Source organism: Amblyomma americanum, chromosome 3 (assembly GCF_052857255.1).
Source record: "Amblyomma americanum isolate KBUSLIRL-KWMA chromosome 3, ASM5285725v1, whole genome shotgun sequence".
Lineage (NCBI taxonomy): Eukaryota > Metazoa > Arthropoda > Arachnida > Ixodida > Ixodidae > Amblyomma > Amblyomma americanum.
In genome coordinates, this window is record NC_135499.1 from 150214031 (window position 1) to 150237166 (window position 23136).

The 23136-nt window shown below is 47.3% G+C and overlaps 1 protein-coding gene across 2 annotated transcripts; it reads left to right on the top strand.

Annotated features, from left to right (window-relative positions):
• Nucleotides 1-4610: 4610 nt before the first annotated feature.
• LOC144125174 (uncharacterized) lies at nt 4611-22496 on the top strand. 2 transcript variants are annotated; one of them, XR_013313344.1, is made up of 6 exons: nt 4687-4948; nt 6679-6746; nt 12736-12851; nt 15349-15435; nt 19823-19915; nt 22334-22468. XR_013313344.1 is itself a non-coding variant. In XM_077658328.1 (5 exons), exons 1-5 carry the CDS (start codon nt 4765-4767, stop codon nt 22361-22363), a joined length of 462 nt encoding a protein of 153 aa, XP_077514454.1. In that variant the 5' UTR covers nt 4611-4764; the 3' UTR covers nt 22364-22496. The 2 variants fall into 2 exon arrangements, 1 of the variants encoding a protein (XP_077514454.1); XM_077658328.1 differs by lacking the exon at nt 12736-12851 and having other exon boundaries at nt 4611-4948; nt 22334-22496.
• The last annotated feature ends 640 nt before the right edge of the window (nt 22497-23136 follow it).

Consider the following 23136-nt stretch of genomic DNA (forward strand, 5'->3'; position numbering starts at 1 on the left):
AAGTAAAAGGCGCAGTAACTGCCTAGCTTCTAGGTTGACACCTAACGGGAAGGGAGAAAGGAGGGGTCGGAAGAAGGAAGAGAGAAAGGGGCGCCGTAGTGGAGGGCTCCGGACAAATTTCTACCACATCTGGTTCGTTAACGTACACTAACATCGCGCGGAACACGGGTCTCTGTCATTTCCCTTCGATTAAAACGCCTGCCGCGATTGAGCCCGCGTCCTCGGGTTTAGCAGCCGAGCGTCCTAACCACTGAGCCACCGCGGCGGGGACACGGACAGCCACCGGGTGCAGAAGGAACAAGGGGTCCTGCGCACCCAAGGGAATTTGATTCCAGAGTGATAACCGAGGACACTTGGGAGAGATAGGGCGAATCACACACGTTGCGCCGCGCACCTCAGGTGGTATAGAGGACAATATATGACGACGGGCGGCGAGGCGTGCGGTGGCTGGTAAGTCCACATGACACCCGCAAGAGCAGAGGGGCCTCCAGGCCCCCACCCGGTGGTGAGTGCTGAGGTTGGCTGTCGACCCTACCTTCTGCTGCGACAGCAGCCCTCGGAGGCTATTATAGACTCGCTGCGGCAAATAAAGCACGATCCGCCACTATAGGATTACCGTCACCAGCTCCGCCCATGTATACAGCAGAGCGCGGAGGCACAATACCGGTGAGACGCTGCAACTGCAATTATTCCAGGGAAGGGGACGCGAGCGATGAGCCCCACGTAGAGGCGGCCACAGTTTCCTGGGGCCTGATGTCAGGACTGGGAAATGGAAATGGTCAGAGGCTCCCGGAATGGAAGCCGCACGGTGGAAACCCCGCCCGAGCAGGGAAAGATCGATGAAGAACCACTGCACAGCGATGGTGAGAAGAGGTGTTCGCGCTTGATGGTCGCTGCATGGCGGGTGGAAAGGTAGAACAGCGGCCGAGGTTCTGTCGGATACCACCGCACAGCGGTGGCGCTAAGGGAGAAACGCACGATATCCGCCATATAGCGAAGAAACCGCACCATACAGAAAAGCATGCAGTGTAATCTTGCTATTGTTTATGGACAGCGATGCGTATATACGGATGCAGACACGCGCGCGCGAAGAGCACCGCAAGACGAGCACCGGGCGACGATGGGAGGTCCGCAGGGCACCACCGTATAGCATGCAGTGGCGCCAAGACTGGGGCAAGCGCGCGTAAACAGCGCACGAAGGCGCAAGCAATGGCCCGCCGTGCAGCGGAGAAGCCGGGCGAACGACAAGGGATCCACTGCTGAAGCACTTCAGATTTGCGGTAAGGATTACGTGCGCACACGGGCGCCCCCAAAGTTAGCACCACGATGAGGAATCTGCACGTCATGCATAAATAAGGCTTCAAGCAGGAATTCTGAAGAGAGCGCGCGCCGTTCCAGGCGTGCACCGGGGAGATGGCTGAGCCGCCGCCGCCTGCCAGCGTGAGACGTGCAGCTAGCTAGCTGCGCACTGAGAAAAACGCCGAGCCGAAACAGCCCGCCTGAATTAGATGCCTTTCTGCAGAAACTTCTCTCGTCTGTAGCATCTCTTGAAGAAGGGTGTAACAGAACCCGTCTCCTACCCCGTACACCACAGGCCCGAAAAGTTCGCCAAAATTGGATGCTTTCCCGCCAAGACATGTACCGTCTGTAGTACATGTCTTAGAGAGGGCGGTGATAGGCCCCGTCTTCTAAAGTTATCTCTTAAGCGTATCGTTACAACATTCGAATTCAGTGGTAAAAGATCTCTTGAAAGCGTTTATTTTGGTCGAAAATCCCCTTTACCCGCTTTATATTTAAAACAGACGTTTTGACGACCTTGCGTGCTACCTGGCTAGACCGCGCCCGCTTCTCGCCGATAACGTATTCGCACTATCGGCTCTTGAGTTGCTGACGAAATTGCTGCTGCCCTCATAGCCTGAGTCGCTTTGGGACGGTAAACCCCACAAACCAAACTAGCCTCAATGTTCAGGTCGACGCTGGGCACTGTTAAGCTAGGGCGCTCATTTTCTCCGTTCCACGGTTGGCACGATGCCGTCTACTTCAAATTGTGTGGTGGTCGTCGATGCTGCCAGTCTCTCATAATGACAAGTCATCTCAAGTCGAATTTATCAAAATCCGAATTTTCAAAATATAAAAGCCGATAACTCCAACCACTACTTTCGCGTTAAACGGACACTGATGTCAAATTGAAGTTGGCCTGCATCAATACTTCACGGAATTCTAACGGCAAAGAGATCTTTATAACTGAAAAGTAAGCTTTTATAAGACCTGTATAAAGGCTTTCGTAAGCTTTCAAAAGCTCTTTTAAGGCTTTTTGAGATTTCATAAGTCCAGAAACAATGTGCTGGTGTCGCCATCATCGGCGGATTTTGCCGAATTTATGGCGTGGTACACAGAGCCTGTGTTATACCGTAATTCGCTTCAGGCCGGCGGCAACCACTTCGTCTCAGTGTAGACGTCACGAGTTTGAATAGAGCGGCGGGAAACTTTTTAAACTCAATTTTCTCAGCCATAAATGCATTTTAGGTGCCGGACAAGCGTCAACATACCCGAAAAGAGCTAGGGAATGAAACAAAGCTGGCGTCCGACTGTGCACTGCTTTCAGAACTGTAACCGCACGTGAGGTGGCTGTCATTTTATGTCATTCATGCTGACAGCTCGAGCTTGTGCGTGTCGGCAACAAACAGCAAAAGCAGGCGACCCAGCTGTTGTTGGTCGATGCAGCCGCTGCTCGTTAGGCACTCCGCGTTGCCCGTTCATTTCTTTTTTTCCCGCGGCCGTAGACGTTTAGGCTGTCAGGGTGAGTAAAATACTAGCGTATCATTCCATTCCGTTTTCTCCACAGGAAACGAAAAGCGACGTGCAGGCCAGGGTACGTGCGTCAGCCGTGCGCACTTGAAGTCGCCTGCCTCAGCAGGTGGGCTGGCGTAATGTTTCGCATTGCTCGATTTAAATCACGCACTGCTGTCAGGCTACTGCATAATGGTGCATAAAAGGAACGAGTAGATGCCACTTTCTCACTTTCTTTTTAGTTATTTTCCCTGCCCATTCTACTCTTTGTGCATATGGGTTCGGGCAGGGACACATGTTTCAATACCCTCCTCGTCCAGTGAATGTACAATAAAAATGTGCTACATTTTGAAAAAATGTTGTATAGAGCCACCTCAAGCCAGGGCATGCGAAATGAAAGCAGATAATTGCTTTTAATACAACCACTACTCCATTTTCGGCTACTTCTGGTACGGCTCTGACGGGTACGTGCTTTCCTCTTCTTATTTTGAAAGCATGAGGTTTTTTTTAAAATGACTAAAACGTACTGATTTCTTCACATATTTTCTTTTGACAGAAGTAAAGCAAAAGAAGAATAACTGGGACCCTGAAAGCAGTGTTGAGTCGCAATGTGGACATATGAGGGCCTGACAAAATTACATAGATAAATAATCATCTGCGAGCGCCGGATCTTATATGAACGCTTATTTGAGGCATATGAAAATTCGTTCCCCCGTACCCCCTTCTGTCACATTTGACACCTGAAGGGTATAATGCTCCCATTACTTAGCGACTGCCGAATCCATTAGAAAAACACCACTGAGCCGAAAATTGCTAACTGCCACCGCATTTATTACACTTGTCTTTTCTACACGGCACGGACAACAGCGTTTTAAAGTCATATCAATCTTCCTAGACGCCTTGTGTGCACACTCGAGCTTGTATCAACCACTGCGGCGCTTAGCGTGCCTCGGTTATTTTATTCAGTTGCTACACCCTGCTGTAGGATCCGAGAGAATTCTAAAAAAGGCTCAGCGCGGCGGCAGCTGGAGTGAGAAAATGCGCGCATTCGTGCTTGTTAGTCGTGTGTGCCAATGCATCAACGTCTATAGATGACACAAATAACGGATCATATTCATGTTGGCTTTAAATACTGAAGACAGATATGCGGGATCAACAGGAACGACTAGAGTGAAACGTATGCTCATTCGAGAGTTTGCGCGCAAGAGCATCTTATTACGCATTCATGGTTAGCAACGGGCGCAGTCCTGTCAACCGCGGTGCGTTCTGTTAAAACCATCCAGGAAAATAACAACGGGCGGATCAAAGCGCACGCTATGCTCGCTCGTATCCGGATGTTCAAACACACTTTCAAATAAACTTCCAAAGCAATGGAGGCGGTGACGACGGGAACAGCCGGCCCAATGGTCAACATCATGAGACGCTGCAGCCGACGTCGCCATTTATTCATTCTTTTTATCTCCCTTAGGGACAGCTCCGAACTGCTGAGCAAACCATGTTTGTGCCGAGCTTGCAGAAGGGGAGCCCTGAAGCCCCATCTCCCGGGGCGTTCGTGTACGAGCCTCTGTTCTGGCCTAGTGTGGCCGCTCTGCATGACGCACTGTAGGGGGAGCTTTTTCTTGTTTCTGCATATTCAAAGAACAAGAACAACGCACAACGGCGCCTTGACCTTGTTGAGGAACACGCCCACACAATCAGCTGTGGCTGAATAGGAGAAGAATCGTCCGAAGCTGCATCAACACTAAGACTTACATGGCCTCGTACGCGCAAAGCAGCCTACAGGTGGCGCAAGTTGTTTTTCCACGTGACTTGACTGAACCATTCCGGCGAGGCTTGGCGATACCAGGAGGGCCATCATTTGTCATGCATCAATTTGTGGCGACGACGCAAGTAATGGATGGTAGCGCATTAATCTTGTGTTAGAGGACTGACAGCAAAGCTGCGGCGTCAACAGAAACAGCCAGAGTAAAACGCATGGTCAGCCAAGGGCGCTTTTCATCGGTCCGAGTAGGCGGGCATACTGCGTGGAGTCATGGAACAAAGATGGCGGCTCGAACGCAGGCGGCTGCTTTGCGTACCCTGGTAGCTGCAGGACTGATGGTGCTGGTCTCGGCGGAAGAGCCTGACTTCATGAACCAAGTGATGCCCGTGATCTGCGGTAAGTCATCGATGTAGCAGTATACCATGGTGCGGTTTTCACACGTGTATACTCCTACGAAAGAGTGTCGACTAAGTCAGATTAAGTGCTGTCACACTTAAGCGCCGATCAGAAGCCATACCACATTTAGCTTGTGGTGTAGCGAACCGCTTCCATTTATATACAGTGAAAGAGGAGACGATTATGGAGGTGATAAAGTAATGATAAAAAGGACTCTTCAGTTCAGCTCGCGTCGATTCTGTTTCGTTTCGTGATAGGATAAGACCAATAAAAGCACGTCTTCAGCACAAGCAGACAAACAAACAAACAGAAACTAACTATTGAACTCATGTCTGAGAACACATGAGAGTGAAACGAAAAAATAGCGAGTGCACGTAAAATATTCTTTCCGTTCATGACATTTGCGAACGCTTTCGTGCCATAGGTATTTATCGCTACGACTAGGTAGAATTCCCCTGCGCCAGAGAAACGTTTAAAGGCGCTGTGCAACTGCATACAAGACGCGGGTAGCACCGCGGAATAATTATATGAAGCTGGCAATGTTCATTGTCATGTGGAACCGCATACGCTTCAGTCGTTTACACTGAATTTCCATGCCTTCGCTTCACAAGGCCTGCTTCGCTTCAATTTGCTGCATTACTTGTCCCACAGGCCCAGGAGGCGAAGCGCCTAAACATTTTTTTTCTCATCTTCTCAGTGGATATGTTTGCTGATGCTAGAGTGTTCTGCAAATTGCGGCAAGCTTAAAATAATGCGTTCTACAGAAGCCGCACGACAGAAGCGATTGCATTTTCTGCCTTTCTTGCTTCGGCCTATAGAAAAAAAACTTTTTTATATTTATGTCACAGCACTGCTATTTGTGCAGCTTTGCGATGCCCTACGCTGAGGTTGATTAAAAACCGCAGTTTCTTATGATGTGTTCTAGCCAATAAAGGGCGCTACCTCGTGCACGTTTGTGTTGCTCAGTGCGTTGGTCATATTCTTGAACAAAGATAAATATTGACAATTCCCTACGACATTTTTCGTGTGACCTTAACAATCACCTGGCTGTGCGGAGGGTCCTTTTTAATGAGGCGCTGAAAGTCTTCATATATGCTCGCGGCAGGTGTCCTACTGAAGATCCCAGCGGCCGCTCTGGTAACAAGCTAAACCGACTTGAGAACTTTTAAAGACCTCTGCACTTGTGGCTAATTCAGCTGCATACTCCGTCTCAAATACCGGGCAGCGACAAAGAGATACGAATAGACCCAAACTGACGTGTGGACAAAGCATTGCCATGTTTCCATGGTAGCACAGAGATTCCCACGCCTCTAGGTCTGCACACAGTTCCTAAATAGGCGTTAGTAAAAAAAAAAACGGCGGTGCTTTAATGAAATCTTGCATTTTTAGCAGATTTTAGACCTTTCCTTTTTTTAAGCTGCCGCGTTGGCTAAGTGGTTATGGCGCTCGACTACTGACCCGAAAAACACGGGTTTGATCCCAGCTGCGGCGGTCGAATTTTGATGGAGGCGAAATTCCAAAGGCCCGTGTACTGTGCGATGTCAGTGCACGGCCCCAGGTGGTCAAAATTTCCGGAGCCCTCCACTAGGATCTTCCTCATAGCCTGGGTAGCTTTGGGACGTTAAACCCCCATGAACCAAAACCAAACCAGCCTCTTCATTGGAAGATTTGCAGAAGTTTCAGAATAAACGCACTCTCCTCTTTCCTTTTTCACCCACTTGCGTCCTCAGCGGCAACCCAGAATCTGACAAGGCGGATCTGGTACCTGGCCTGTGTGGAGTATCTTATGGACTACGGGGTACGTATACTATTTTACAATTTTAAGCATGGATGACGCCGCCTTTTAGTTATGCTACTCCACTTATTCTTGAAGCGGCTGTGAGGTATTACCTATAGCACAGCTTCTCAGTGTTCTCTGTTAAAAAAAAAAAATAGGCACATGGTAGTGGCACAGCTCCTGATATAATTTGACAACGAATAGTTTCGTCTTTACAAGTATGTGTACACCTGCCACGGTGGCTCAATGACTTTGGCCTTCGACTACTGATCCTAAGATTGCGGGTTCGACCCCGTCCGCGGCGGTCGAATTTGTATGGAGGCGAAATGCAAAAACGCCCCTATGCTATGCAATGTCAGCACACGTTAAAGAACCTAGGTGGTATAAAACAATGCGAAGCCATCCACTAAGGCTTCCCTCATAACCCATATGTCGCTTCGGTACATTAAATCCAATAATTTATAATTTAATTTACAAGTACTAGCAGCTAGGCCTACCGGTTACCGATTTATTAGCAGTAAGTGGTTTTCATGTGGCCGATGTGGGGCGTGAGACCATCCGCACTGAACGCTATTGAGGTGGCCAGTCGAGAAAGCGCGTAGAATGTGAGTGACTCTTGGTGCTGTCGTTATTGTCCTCAAGGCTCATATAACAAGCGCTCATATAACAAGCGAAAGGCAAGTTTATCAGAAATTATGCATCAACAAGCCAAATAAGCAACGCTACCGAACTGTTAGTTTTGTCTCACTCTATATCCAGGCATCCAGAGTACCGACTCGCCCTTTGTATTCTGCCACGCACGGAAAGAAAACGTAGAAGACATATGTGCTGGCCTTACGTACAGTTTAGAACTTCTTGCGGGGCGAGTTGGTGCATGGGAATTGTTGAGATCGAGTTGCGCAGACACAAAGGACGAACGCAGGAAGTGCCCGTGTGCTGTGCGATGTCAGTGCACGTTAAAGATCCCCAGTCGGTCGAAATTATTCCGGAGCCCTCCACTACGGCACCTCTCTCTTCCTTTCTTCTTTCACTCCCTCCTTTATCCCTTCCCTTAGGGCGCGGTTCAGGTGTCCAACGATATATGAGAAGATACTGCGCCATTTCCTTTCCCCCCAAAAAAACAATTATTATCATTATTATTATTATGTAGACGGAATGAGCGCAAATACGTACAGTCTTTGTAAAAAAATATAGAGCTCAAGGGGTTTGCTTCCAAGCCGTGTAGCGCGGCGCTTGAGCCCATTCGACAGACCTAAACTTCGGAGGATTGAGGACTTAAGTTCCCCCCGCCGTCGTGAGATTAGAGTCCCTGAGTATGTAAGAGGAGCCGCACTGCATGCATGGCTCAAAAGCAGACCCCTTGGACTGTATACTTTTGACAAAGACTGAATGTACGGCTTTTCCGAGTAGCAGCGCCTTTGTGCGGCGCGCATTAGCAGCTTTGTTTCGTCCGACCAGGATTGTGGCCACGCCATGACATTTCCAGAGAATCGGCGGAAATCCGCAGGTCGTGCGGAGGGCAATCATTTCGGATTTTATCTAGCGCGTACAAACCGTTGCAGCCTTTACGCGCGCGTGTCGGGCCGTGCGCGCTTCTTCCGTTCCAGAATACGAAGGTTAATTATAGCACGTGAGAAAGCGCGAGCAGTTTTAGGGCTGAATTAAATTCGAGCATCGACAGAAACATGCGAGTCGTGTTCAAAATAAAGGTATGCCTCCTGGGTTGCAGCATGTGATAGAGATAAAACAGAAAGGTACCGCATTCAGATGAAAGCTTGAAATGTCGTCTTCCCAACGACCCCATCACTTATCCGCAGAGCCTCTACCACTGGCGACGTACAGTCTTTGTCAAAAGTATACAGTCCAAGGGGCCTGCTTCTGAGCCCTGCAGCGCGGCCCCTCTTGCATACTTAGGAACCCTAGTACCATGACAGCGGGAGGAACTTAAGACCTGAACCCTGCCAGGCTTAGGACTCTCGATTGCGCTTAAGAGCCCCGCTACACGGCTTGAAAGCAAAACCCTTGGGCTGTATATTTTTGACAGACTGTACTTCCGCAACCGGTGCACTATAGTGTGTGCAGGACGTCACAGATGAAGGAGAGAAGAAAAAAGGGAGGGGGAGAGGTTGAACATGAGCAAACCGGGTTTTCTACCCTGCACTATAGGGGGAAAGAAGTGGGTATTATTAAGGGGAAAAGAGGAGAGTGAGTGGAAAATGAAGCGCGTGTAGCAGGCACGACGACCTCAAGGAGCGAAACGGGGCCTCCAAGGTCTTCACAGCCAGCGATCGCTGATGCCACGGTCCGAGGGCCTTCATTTCTGTTCAGCGAGAAAGAGTAAAGACGGTCCAGTGCACAGGATAGCGATATACCAATGAGAAAAGAGTGCTGGTTCTAAAACGAAACGCCCAGCAACAGGCGACACAGCAAAGCTGCGTCACGTCGCGGTAGGCGTGGTGGAATTAGGAGCTGCAGGTCAGGGCACAGGGAAGATTGTAAACATGAACCACTCTATAAGGGAGTAAAAAAAAAAACGTAAACAGTCCTCTAGCCCACTCCCTTTTAGGAGCTGGATATGTCACCCGAGTAGAGGAGAAGATTTTGGTCACTAAATATACGAAATGCGTACTGTTGGCAACGGAGGCATATATAACCGGGCACAGTTAGCAACGGGAGGAGACTTTTAAACGCGGCATCAGAGGCCTTGAGGTTAGCAACTAGAGGAGACTGAAACCTCGGTTCAAATCTATCTTCGTGACTGCAAGAATTTTGCATGTTTTGAAGAAGGAATCTGTTTCTGTTGCCAACCGTAAGTATTCTGTATTGGATGAAAATCCACTAGCTTGGGCAACGTATTATGCTCCTATTAGGGAGTGCACTGAAGGATCGTTTACTCTATTTTTACTCCCTTATAGGGTAATTCGTGTTTAGAGCCGACGTAGTATTGCGAGTTCCGGTGCCGCAGTACCCTGGAATAATAATAAAAAAAATTACGGCCGCTATAGCGTGGTTAACCCAAATGCGAATTAGGTGCGCTAGCATATCAGTTTATGTTCTGGTTAGAGACACGGCTTTCAAGGCCAAGCAGGTTTCACACAAATATCGACGAAATCGGTGAGTTGGGCCCTTAGTACTAGCGCACTGAAACTGGAGAGAACACTTAAGCCCCGCCTTAAAGGTATGATTCGCTAGCATAATGAGTCAAAGCCCATGTATTCGGAATTGGTCCTTCTCTACTTTAGATCAATAGATTGCTGGGAATTCTCATACCTCTCCTTGCCTAGTGATGCAGTGGTTAAGCGATGAGCCACTGCCCCGCGATGGCAGGTGGGGCTTGTGAACCCAGGCTGCTCTTCCTTAGCAACCTCTCGCAAACAGTCATTAATTGAGCTGCAACCTGCCACGACGGGCGGTTTGCTCACAGTCCGGTGTGGTGGTTGTGATGACGTCCCAAAGTCACGTGACCTAGGTGGCCCACCTGTCACTTAGGAGGCCGGGTCACCAAGGAAGAGGCTTCGGAAAAAAAAACCCAGACGAAATCTGAGACTGGTGGTTTTAGTGCTAGGACACAAAATTGATAGAATATACCTTTTTTTTTTTACTGAGAGCACACTGAGGTATAGTTCTCAAATTTCCGTGACCAGTCCATAGCATCTGCTGCGAAGGGCAGCTTGTAGGCCTGGGAAGGACTCTTTTGAGTCAGACAAAATAGACCACTGCAGGGGGATTTCTTGAGTGATGTACTAAATGGTGGCAAAAAGACCATTTAGCTATGAGTGTCTGTGGCTACCACGCAGTTACTCTAAAGTGGTATTAACGCTGACGACGATAAATCTGCTTTCGTCCTGACGCCGGGTGCAGAAAACGCACGTGAGGTTCATGCAGACTCCACAATGGCACGGCGCTCTTGAGGCGTGTGCAAACTGTGATGGAAAAAAGGTGCGACACGCATATATGAGTCTGGCAAACGTTTACATCGCGTGGTAACATGGAGGCTGCCAAGATGGTGGCAGGGGATATGTGTGAGGTGGCGAATATGTCCTCCTCTGAGGGCGCCGACTGCAATTCAGGTAGTGATGGTATGCTGCTGGGCGACGAGAACGGTTGCCTAATATAATAATAATAATAATAATAATAATTGGTTTTTGGGGAAATGAAATGGCGCAGTATCTCTCATATATCGTTGGACACCTGAACCGCGCCGTATGGGAAGGGATAAGGGAGGGAGTGAAAGAAGAAAGGAAGAAGGAGGTGCCGTAGTGGAGGGCTCCGGAATAATTTCGACCACCTGAAGGCGGTTCAGGTGTCCAACGATATATGAGACAGATACTGCGCCATTTCCTTTCCCCCAAAAAACCAATTATTATTATTACTATTATTATTATCTTTAACGTGCACAGCACACGGCTGCCTTAGCGTTTTTTCCTCCATAAAAACGCAGCCGCCGCGGTCGGGTTCGAACCCGGGAACTCCGGCTCAGTAGTCGAGCGCCCTAACCACTGAGCCACCGCGGCGGGTCGGTTGCCTCCGTAGAAAAACATTTCGGCAGACCTAATCACGCCGCGAGAGCAGCGCTTGTGGACTTCGCGGCGACCGTATGTTTGGCTTTCTGACATTCCCAAGCACAGGAAGACTACCGCAGGAAGCCCAAGAAAAATGAGTTGTACAGTTGTAGCATCGGCCGCACCGACAGACCCGATACTTTTCCCTCATAAGCAGACGATGTCGTAACACACTCAGTCGATTTTCCATATGTGAGATATGGAAATTCCCCAAGAGATTTCGATCGATTGCAATCACTGAAGAGAGATGGCTTCATTGATAGGAGGCTGCTTTGTCATTTATGTAAATTGCGTAATGTGACATCCCTTTCAGTTTTAATGCGACACGAGAACCCTTATCTTTATACAGCTGCCGTGTTGGCTATATGGTGTTCGGTTCCTGTCCCGAAAGACGCGGGTTCGATCCCGTCCGCGGCGGTCGCGTTTTGAGGGAGGCGAAATGTTAGAAGCCCGTCTACTGTGCGATGTAAGTGCACGCTAAAGAACCTCAGCTGGTAGACATTTTCGGAACCTTCCACTTCGGCGTCACTCATAGCCTGGGACCATAACAAAACATTATCGGTGCAAATCTACAATCCTTCGTAGACAGATATAAGGTGAAATCATAGTTGCCGCTGTTCGGAGCCTCGCGCGAAGTAGTGGGGGCGCTGCACCTCATGCCCAGATACACATGTCATCCGCTTTGATGGAGAGCTGGAACGACTGTAGCATTAAGTCGACAAGGAAGAAAATTATTAAGACTGCCGCGCTGTAGAATAAGGACAACACGAAGGTGACACCACATGCGCTACATTTAAACTGAATGTTTATTCAGTGCATGTACATCTTTTTATACAGAGTGCGTGCGTGAGAAGAAGATAACCCGCAAGCCTATCACACTTCAATTCACTTGCGCCACACACGCTAACTATTCTTCGCGCCATCAAGAAAAAACTCCTTCTCTGATAGCAATAAAGAAGGCATGCCCACACATTTACTTTCTAGTCTTTTTATCTGTCTTGCCTCCATGATTTCTCTTGTTGTTTCCTGTTTCTGTTAACGAATTGACATATGGAGTAGTCAATCAAGAGTAGTCAAGTCTGGGGTACACACACCTGGCTCGCACTCTACACAGTGTTCAGAGAGTACCTTTACGGTTTTGTAGGTTCCTGTTGTGTTCACGTAGCCTGTTATTTAGACATCTTCCAGTCTGACCTACGCAAACTTTACTCCATGACAGTGGCAGGGAGTAAACAACCCCTTCTGTGCAGCCAACAAATTTCTTCCTGTGCTTCTTTGTGCAGGTTTTCCTTCTTTACAGAGAAATGATTTGTCATCTTACGTAGTTTTGCAAGCTTATTAGGGGCTGAAAACACAACTTGAACACCTGCTCGCTTGCCAATGCCAATTTCGCACTGTCCAAAGCGTTCAAAATGATTTACGGCGTCGTTTGCGTATTTCATGTCTAGGAACCAGGCAACGGTTACTCACTTCAGGTGTTTTTGACGCTGAAAGGGCGCTACGAAGTCAGCCCCATCGTCGTTAGACGAGCAGCTGATGGTGAAATCAACGGCCTACTGCAGTGGTGACTTCCTCCAACTTGGGAAACAGCCAGATGTCTGTTGGCGCAATATCCGGGATGTAATGTAGGCGAGGCCGCCGGCCGCGTTGTTTTACGCCGACATGCAGGCTATGTAGTGCACAAGTTGCGGGAGCGCACACTCACTTGCGAGAACTACACTGCAAAGTAATGCACTCGCATTACATACATTAATTTTAATGAAACGTCAATGTAGGTACCTGCACAGCCAGCTTCAAAGCGACCACTGTAGTAAAATGATGGATTTGTGGAGAAAGCTTATTAGATCTTTAAATCGGGTGCAGCAACATTTGATAGTTAAAAGAAAAAATTTACCAGAGAAGATTTCAACTTAGACAGCAATGTATAATAATCTACGTGATCATATATCAGGAGCATTCGACCGCCTCACTCTAGAAACACTGCTTATCGAGCTGCAACAGTGCGGAGCTCATGTGCTCAATTTGCTTCTCCTGAAGTTTCATCTTCAGCACAAACTTTTAGTGGGTTGCACGTAGTGTTACAAGATATCTTTTTTTTTCAAACACAGTAGCTACGGGTAATAATTGAAGAAATCATTTTGGGACAGCTTCATTTCAACCTATATTATTACACCACTGAGCGACGAAGCGACGGAACCCCGTATATCGAGGAAAATTCATAGCGATTCGACAAAATTCTTTAAAAAAGAAAAAAAAGAAGGAAAAGGAAAACAGATGACGTGCCTCGTTTTACGTCAATCGTTTTTCTTTTTCTTGCCATGTTTTTTAGTCGAATCAACAATTTAGCGATACATCATCATTAGCGATAAGCCTAACTATGTCATACGCGGCGACAATGCCAGCCTTTTCTTTTTTGCAGGCAGTAATTAAATGCCCTCACGTATAGCTTATGACTTTCTGGAAAAAATAAATGGAGAGAAGCTAACTCGCTACTTAGCATGGATTCCGCGAGCAGAAAAGCCGTTCTCTTCCACCCACGTCAGTGCTCGGCGTTAATAGAGCACGAAGTCTTGAAAACTTCTGTAAGGAGTTTGCTGACACAATGAAAATTCCAGGTGTTTTCATCAACCCTAACATATCATGTGAAGTGCACTTTGAGTATGTTCCAACCGAAATTGTTAAAATGTGTTGGAATGCGGAAAAAAATTTGTTCGCTTTTTCCTGGCTCTATAACGCTGATGGTGTACAACACGCGCTTTTTTATATCGTTTTAATTACTGCCTATTGGCAAGGGGAACCCTGAGAAGAAAAAAGTGACCACTTAGGTGTTTTGCAAAAAAAAAAAAGGCGATTTGCTATGTTGCGAAAATTAACTTTTACGCTCACATCCAAGAACTACTACAACGTTTTAACATTAAACTGGTACATAGTTTTTACGACTGGAACGATATACAAGAAGTCATTTTATATTACTGTGTTCTTGCTATTGGTTTGGTATTCTTTTTTGTTTTTTGGACAAGGAAGGAACAGCAACTATTTCACAAGACGTCGCAATGTCGCACATGGGCTATGAAGAAGTAGTGGATGACTCAAAATTCATTTCACAGCCCGGGGTTCTTCAGTGTCCACTGACATCGCACAGCACACGGGCGCATTTTTGCATTACGAAGTATTCGAAGCTATGTGCTGGCTAAGTCACCATGGAAGATTCTTCTAGGCTAACTTAAAGGTCGCTGTTCGCATTTATTCATTTCGAAAGCAAGAATTGTGATGCTTTCCGTGCTGTAGAGACTCAACACGGCTGCCAGATGTGTTATTCTGTGCTGTGGCTCTTAAACAGCTTAACTGCTAGCAATGTGTACACGTGGAGAAGTGCAGCTAGTGCTCCATCAAACGTCTATTCCTCAAAGCAGGAAGGAGATTCGATTGTTTTCAGTTGATTCTCCTTATATTGTTCCATGCAGGAAGCTACTGGTAGGCGGGAACGAACTAGAGCTCAGTGTCAAAAACAATTGGCTCCTGAGAGCAAAACTTTTCACCGCAACGTATTGTTCTGGTTTCTGCCTTTTACCTAGCACGTTGTTGCTGCCTTCCCGGGGCAATGAAGGAGGAGGAGGAACAACTTTATTTTAAGATAAGAACAAAAGGTCTCACATTCCTCTATATTTATGAGCCACTTGAGATAAACCTGGATGAGTTTTTTCCTGTTTGGATCTGCACCAAATCCTGGCCAATCCCCCACCGTGGCTATGTGCCATCGTTTTTGAGGCAACAACAACAACAAATGGTCCTCAATGACGTATTCGTTAGAAATAAAGCACATAACGGCGAAGGATGTTTCAAACCAAAGTCAAACTGACAAGGACGAGTTCATGAACATCAGCTTTCTTTGTGCATGTTTATCGTCTCCAAATTTCGAGGCTGCTGCCGTTTCACGCCAATGTTTCCTAAAGCAATAACGCACTTCTATGCATTCCCAGTAATTTTGGTGAGCCACGCAAGCTTCTGGCGCAATTTTTTTTTCACCCCTTTCCTTCTCTCTCTTCTTCTCCCCTGGGCAGCTGGAGACAGATGCCAACTACTGCTTCAGCGGCGTCAACACGCAGACCTGGGAAGAAGCGTTCGGATTCTTCTGCGGTGACAAAGAGGTATACGCAACTAGAGCGGTATTCCAAACGTGCAGTGTGACTTGTAGAGCGTCCTACACGATAGCGTTTTTTGTTTTTGTTTCTACGCGGCGCTAGCTATTAAGACGAAGGTTCCCGGCCTAAACTTAATAGCTTCCTCGACCATCGAGCGTCTGTGCACCCGACTGTACAGATTGAGCGTACGAACGGCGCTTTACAGTGCAACAGAAAGCTGTGAGGTTATGCTTAAGATTATCTGGCATTACCAATGACGCGTGATGCCAGAAGAAAGAAGTTACGCCCGCAGTCGATATGTTTATGCCACTCACTACTGGACACTTCTGGGTGGTCACTCTTAACTAGGGTCTTTAATTTCCGGGCAAAGCTCAATTGTTCTTGATTTCAGCGCCCCAAACAAGTTTCGCACAAATCGGGTTCAACTCTATTTCCAAATGAAAACTGTTTTTCCTAAATGCGTTCTTCTTCTGGGGCCGGAAGAACTGGGCAACTATGGAAACAAATCGCAGTCTTCGGTCAACATGAAAAAGGTATCTGCTGGCAACCCGCCGCGGTGGCTCAGTGGTTAGGGCGCTCGGCTACTGATCCGGAGTTCCCGGGTTCGCACCCGACCTCGGTGGTCGTGTTTCGATGGAGGCGAAACGCAAAGGCGGCCGTGTGCTGTGGGATATCAGTGCACGTTAAAGATCCCCAGGTGGTCAAAATTATTCCGGAGCCCTCCACTACGGCACCTCTTTCTTCTTTTCTTCTTTCACTCCCCCCTTTAGCGCTTCCCTTACGGCGCGGTTCAGTTGTCCTCCCACATGTGAGACAGATACTGCGCCATTTCCTTTCCCCAACGGCCAATTCAATTCACTCAACCATCGCCACCGTCGTGTACAACCATTTTTGCAAGAGACGCAGAAAGCAAGGTTTTACTTGCCTACGCAGTCAAGCAATGTCCGTCAAAAGGGGAGCCCACAATACACGTTGGCATCATTGTATTACGAGCTATACACGGGGTCAACACTGACAATGACCGTAGTTAAAAGAAAAAGTTATTTCGCAGTTAGAATAAATTAATGTTCCAGCAGGCCTAGAATGAGCGCATTAATGTTGCGAATGCAGCTCATAACAAAAAAAAACAGGTAAATTATAGCAAGAACAAATAAAAAGAGAGACGGATAACATGCCGCGTGGTGAACGCAACGTTAGTGCAACCTAGATTTCAGAGCTTTTCGTAACATTTTGTATCGTGGCACAAAACTGCTGCTCGTGGCTAATTTCCTCACTGTGAACATACCCTCCTCCATACAGAAAAATAAAGAGAGAAACAAACTGCGGGAGAATTGCAGCCTTGTTTCCGATTAAAGAACACCGCCCGATTTTACCCCTTCCTCTCATCCTCCCCCAACATCATTTCGAAAAACACAAAACACGACGACGGAAGGGCCGCGTACTTTCGAGGCAACCATCGCGACGAGCTGACGAAAGTTCAGGCATCCAGAACTCACTCCCTGCTGTAATACGTGGAACCGTAGCCAACGCGAAAGCGCTTCGTGCAGCCACGTATAGAGCGCGCCACAAGTGGCGTCGACTTCAGTGGCTGCGATAGAACAATGGACTGTCGAGGAATAAAAGCAGGCCGGCAAGGCTGTCGCTATGCCGAGAGAGTGCGCGAAGTTGCATTCTCTCTCCGTATATATTTACCGTGCCCCCATTTGTAACGAAACACAATGGCTACTTAGCGAGACGAAACACCTTCGTCCGGATCTGCGAGGCGACACAAAGCAGGGGGAGAAAAGAAGCTGTAAAGAGAGGGAGACAAGAAAACACGGTTGCACGATGAAAAAACGCCCGCACGGCATAACCAAAGCGCGGCAGCTGTAGCAACACCTGCTTCAGCGAACTACATCGTATATATTTGCCCCAGCGACAGGGGAACGCCGCAGTCTCGTCTTACCATGCTTTGTCTGGCTTTTTTTTCTGCGTTTATTGGCGCTACCCGTGTCTGACGTTTCGAAAGGACTGTATGCCCGCACATATCCCAGCCTCAGGGTTAAGTTGCATCAGCTTCTGAAGCGTGTAGAGTCAAAATAACACTTGGAAAAACACGTATATGTGCTTCGTTTCGTTAGGCGCTGACTACGTTAGCAACTGCAATTAGTCAAGTCAAGTCAAGCCAAGTTTATTTTTCTTTTCGTCGAAAAGAAAGAGGCCAGGACTAAAAGCTGTGAAAGACAGCTTGACAAGGCCCTGGCCCCCTACAATAATTGGCAGAGCAACAGCTAGGAGAAAGATCAGTTTGCATCATTTTATACATCGAAGAGTTTCATATTATTACTTTTGTCCGTATGAAAATAAGACACACAGTAAAGCACAAAAAAAAACAGAAAATTAGACACATCCTAAAAACACAGTCTTAAAATTAGAATACATCAAGATAACATTCTAAATACAAAGCAACACTAGGTTCACAACAGTTGTTCACGGCAAAAAAGACAAATTCGGTGATTAGACTCATATACTGGATCGAATCCAGTACGAAGGCACTGCTCAGAGAACGAGAGAGGGGCGTCTATTTATTTACAAAGAAGGGCAGAAAAAAGTCGGCCAGAATCCTGTTAGTCTCCTGCCTACTACTGTGCATTTTGTGAGGGGAAGAAATGGGGTTATGGTGAATGACGATTTGGACAGGAAAGGGGTCCAAATGTGTACAAACACATGACTAATGCGCTGATTGCAGCCGCTAGTCGACATGCGCGCTGCGTATGTAACGCAGAAACGATCGAAATGCCTGCAGAGCTTTCCAAATGCCGTGTATGAGGTTCTCTGACGAACGCCTGCTTGCAGAAGCGTACCGGCGAGCAAGTTGGTTGGGAATCTCCGAAATTAAACAAGAGCTCTGTATTAATTAAGCGATGTCGGTTTAGATTTCCTCCTCGTCTTGCAGCCATGAGATTTACCGTAAAAAAGGCTCGTTATTTCACTTATTTTCTGGACTGACGCAACGCGAGCGAGCCTAGGTGAGCATCTATTTCCATGCACAGCATGGAGGAAAACACAGATAAGTCAGCCGACACAGATCGACAAATAGGAAACACGCCTCTAATCCGCATCAGGTGCTCCTGCGGTGATGCTGTAGTTTAGGGGGTGAGGAAATCTGCCTTGAAGCGGAAGCAGGAGGCTCGGGGTCAGTCGCTTCCCTCCGTGTGAAAAAAAAAGGGGGGGAGAAGAAACGTCCTCCAGGCATGCCATTGTGAGATCTATATCACTTCCTAAACCTTGAATTGCGGTACTGCCAGGGAACAGAGGAAAATGACCAACTATCATTAGTTGTGGGTCTCATTAACACTCAAAAGTTCTCCTTAACGAGTTGATTTTTAAAAATGGAACTGTCACACCAACATAGTACTCAGGTGGGTTTACAATCGCACCACTGTAAAGGGTCACACATTCTTCTCAGATGTTCTCAGTTGAAGAACTCAACCTGTTCTTGTACTCTGACCTGGGACTATACCACTGGACGAAGGCAGTCGCTTTACCAATTGAGCTTGCATATTGCTCGCATACGACAGGGCAAGGGATTCTTCGGAATAGTAGCTCGATGCGGCAGCTGATGACGATTAAAACCTCGTTACAAATGCTCTACACGTTGAAGGATTCACCTGAACCCTTCTGATACAGCCTGCAACGATACTCCGTTGTATTCAGTCTGTCGTATAGCGCTTGATTTCTATTTTCTTTGACAGCGATAGCTGTTTGAGGGACGTCTTCGTGGCTTCTGTAGCTGTAACCTCCATGACGTCACTTATTCACATTACCCCATTCTGAGTTGCGACAAGGGGGCGCTATGACAAGCCTGTCGGCTGCAGGTGAAGCTACCCCGCAATGTGCATTCATAGTCTAGCCTACATGGCGAAAATAATACGGCTGCCATTGTCACTTTTTTCACTGTGAGGCGAAAAGTCGCATATTGAGGACAGTGCAGCGAGGTTTACAAAGAAAAATGACGGGACCAACGTTAAGAGACAGGAAGAGAGGAGATTGGGTTGGGGAACACACGCCAGTTAATGCTATCCTGGTTGAAATCAAGAGGAAACGGACATGCGCACGGCTCCTCTCCTAATGACCCCCAATTAACCGTGCCAGCTGCAGCCATCGTATTCCTGTAAACTTCATAATCTCATCCGGCCGCTCAATCGAAAACGTATAGTAGCGAGTGGCAGAGTATCAAGTGTCCGGATGTGATTAGGAAGTGTACAGGGACAGGGTGGCCGCAGCTGGCAGGGTTAATCGGGGGTCAATGGGAGAGGCGTATGCATGTCATGCAGAGAACGTACTCGGGCTGATGATGACGGCGAAACAAAACACACTGTACGCAGTATCTCACGGGGAACTGTGTGCGCAGGAGGACAAGCATCACTTCCTGATGCAATGTTTCTCAGACCGCATCAACGAGAACGTCATGTACGACGCCAGAGACGTGGACAAGATGCTGCAGGTATGATGTGAATTTCGCCAGAGTATTCTTCACGCAATGGTTTTGTCTGCACCTGTACATAAACTCTTTTTTATCCTTCTATGTTGCCTCTCCTTGTTTCGGTGCTTCCGCCAGAACTACAGTCCCTGTATATTCGATAGACGTTTGTCGTGACGCGCTTTTTAGCACTTTTGAATGCCTGCTACACGTGTTAGGGACGTACCGGTGACGTACCGACCATAGGTATTGCGTACTCCGTTTTCATGGATAAACTTTCCCATTTTTATCTACGGATTAAAAAAAAGGCGGCTCGCTTACAGGCGGCCTAGCTAGTGTCATGGCCGACTCTGTGTGTTTCTTTTCCCGCCCATCGAGGCCTCATCCATCTCCACTGCTCTAGGGCCCGCTTATCTCCTTTTGAGGGATGCCTCGGGTCGCTCTGTTCTTTTCCTCTTTTTACGTCCGGTTCTATCCATTCTTTCCCAGAATTTTTTTTATTCATCTTGGAAGGGGAGCGGTCCAGCCTAGACCCATTAGAGGCTTTTAGCATACCGGAGGCGTATTAGCGCAGCCGGCGCCCGATAAGCCTGTACACGTCTATAGGCTGTCTCCGGTGTGCTTGAAGCCTCTGTTGCTGAAAAGTGCCTCCGCCCACGGGGAAGAGAGCTAGTTTTGCAGCGATAGCTACATTACGGTAGCATTTCGAGCCTTCAGCGTGGCGGCGCCGCCACGCTGTCACGTGGTTGGTCACGTGGTGCGGAGCAGCTGCCGGCGGCGCGGCGCCGTGTCTGATCACGTGACGGAGTTCCACTTAGCCATCTGTAGCTATCGCGTCACTCCAGGTTTAACCAGAGCTGAACCACCGCCAATTTTTTACGCATGTGCTTGCGGTATACTACTTCCAAATCTGTTTCGTATCTTCCATTTTTCGTAGAATTTCACAAGTTCACTGGCCCTGTATACTTACGGCACCTCTTCGAAACGCGAAGTACGCAAGCCGGGTACCCGTTGAAAGGGTCGAAATGAAGCGTTGCTTTCGTTAAGTGCGTTCTGTTGCTCGAGCTTCTCAAACACCCGTGCGTCCTGGAAGGCTGTCATAAAGCACACCAACAGGCGCACACGCGCGCTCATGTGTAAGACCAGGGTTGCGAATGCGAAAAGGCAGCCCTGCAGCGCCCACGAAGCAAGCTGGGAATTACCCGGTGCTGACGACGTAAGCCAGCTCTGCATGATATTCTGCCCTTGTTTCAGCTCTTCTGTCTGTTCAACGACTAAGCTATGAAACATGCGAAACTAGAATAGTAATAAGGAAATATATGAAAGATATGGCCCCTTGCCGGGCGATGTTTCTTCGAATTCTCGACTAGACTTTCTCACTTCACTTGAGTGCGTTTGCCAGAAGAAATTGACCTTCATGTATCTACTGATTCTCTATTTATCACTACCCACTGTCTCCTTGGAGGTCTAGGGAGGTGGAGGCCGACTCCTTCTTTTATGATGCGTTTGCTGTGCACGCAAACGCACCATAGCATCTGCGCTATGGTACGCTAGGTAGCATCTGCGCTCTAAATATCTCATAAATTTACCACTTTAGAGGCGCATAAGCCGGTCGTTTCACCAGGCGACCGGGCGCATAAAGGAGTAGGTTCGACGATAACTTGAAGCGAACAGCCGAGTAAAGACGGAAGCTTAAACACCTAATTCGAAATAAGTTTCGACTCCGAGTCTCGACATAAACTCTGACAACAAAGACTGCGTGCTTAGTATGTCATCCTTTGTTCAGTACATTCACTGTAATCTGTTTCTTTCGAGGCTCAAGAAAAAAAATAGACATCCCTCCCTTCAGCGCTGTTTGAAAATTAGTTGCGGTTGGGCCGGGGCGTATTCATTTTTAATTGAGCAGTTTTATTTCGGAGGAAAACTCAGCACCTTGTAGACGAATAAATACTCCTCGCGATTCGGAGCGGGGCTAATTTTTCTTCAAATTCGAAGCGTATATATTTCGAAGAATTTGGTTTTCTTCGCGACGACAAAAGACTGGAGGGCAAATTTTACGAAAAATCATTTACTTCCTTGAAAAAAAAAAACGCTAATTTTTACGACAGAATTGAGGCACACGTATGAATACATTTAGGGGTACGCATGCCATCTTTGGTATGGAACGAAAGAACGCCCTTCAGTTGCATGACGTCCTCAGATTTCTGCCGGGTTATCAAGTGCACATGTGTCGTTGTGCTCAGCAGACAGATAATTTCTTCGCCAACGGGGAATAACAGTTGATGCTGCGATGACCTTTTAGTTGAGCGCAAATAATAGACGCTGTATCTGCACATTGTCAAAAAACTTTTTTCTTTCGCAGCACGCGGCGTACTTCGCTAGAAAATAGATTGCAGGCTCCGTCTTACTGTTTATCTATTTTTATCCCCTCGTATTTTTCAGAACTGCAAGTACAGGATTCCACCGGATTGAACTTTGACTTTCTGCTGAACAGCTGCTCCAACGGCGCCTATAACGAGCCTCGCACACTGATCAAGTTATATATTCGCTTTCTGACGCAGTTCATTCACTTCGCTTCTGTCGCTTGCATTTCATAGTAGCTATAGCAACAGCACTTTTATGGTATTTATAATAAGTTATTCGGCCTTCATGAATAAATTTCTAAATAATAAATCATTAATTTTATTGCCAACTCAGCATATGCTGACTACATATACGAAGCAAATAAAATAAAACAAGGCATATAAAGTACCCTGCTCTCGCTACTTTTTTCTTTGCGAGATCGAAGTTTTTGACACATCATCTGTCGTTTTGTGTGCCATTGTGTCCGTGACCATTTTTGCACTGTATTCAAGATGCGTTTCTGATTTGCTGGACGCTAATGGTTTTTCTGGCGTGTTTTCGGGCTTCACAGTGCGATTAATTGGGCTTGTCTGATATGCCGACATCCCTATTATTCGCATTCACCATGCAATTAGTGTTATGGATTAGTTGTCTTATTACACCACACGGCACTGGAGATATTCTGTGGACCAGATTTTTTTTACGGCTTTCAAGAACAAAAACGATTAGTAGGGGCCAGCTGTCCTGATAACTTGGTCCCCGGAGCACGTGAAACAACGATCATGTGGCCTGAATCTAAATGCCACACGATGATGAATGCCAGTGGTTGTCTAAGGCTGTAACGAAATTGATAAATCTTGTGCTTGCCCCGTACACACATATGCAGTGTCGCTAAATCTAAA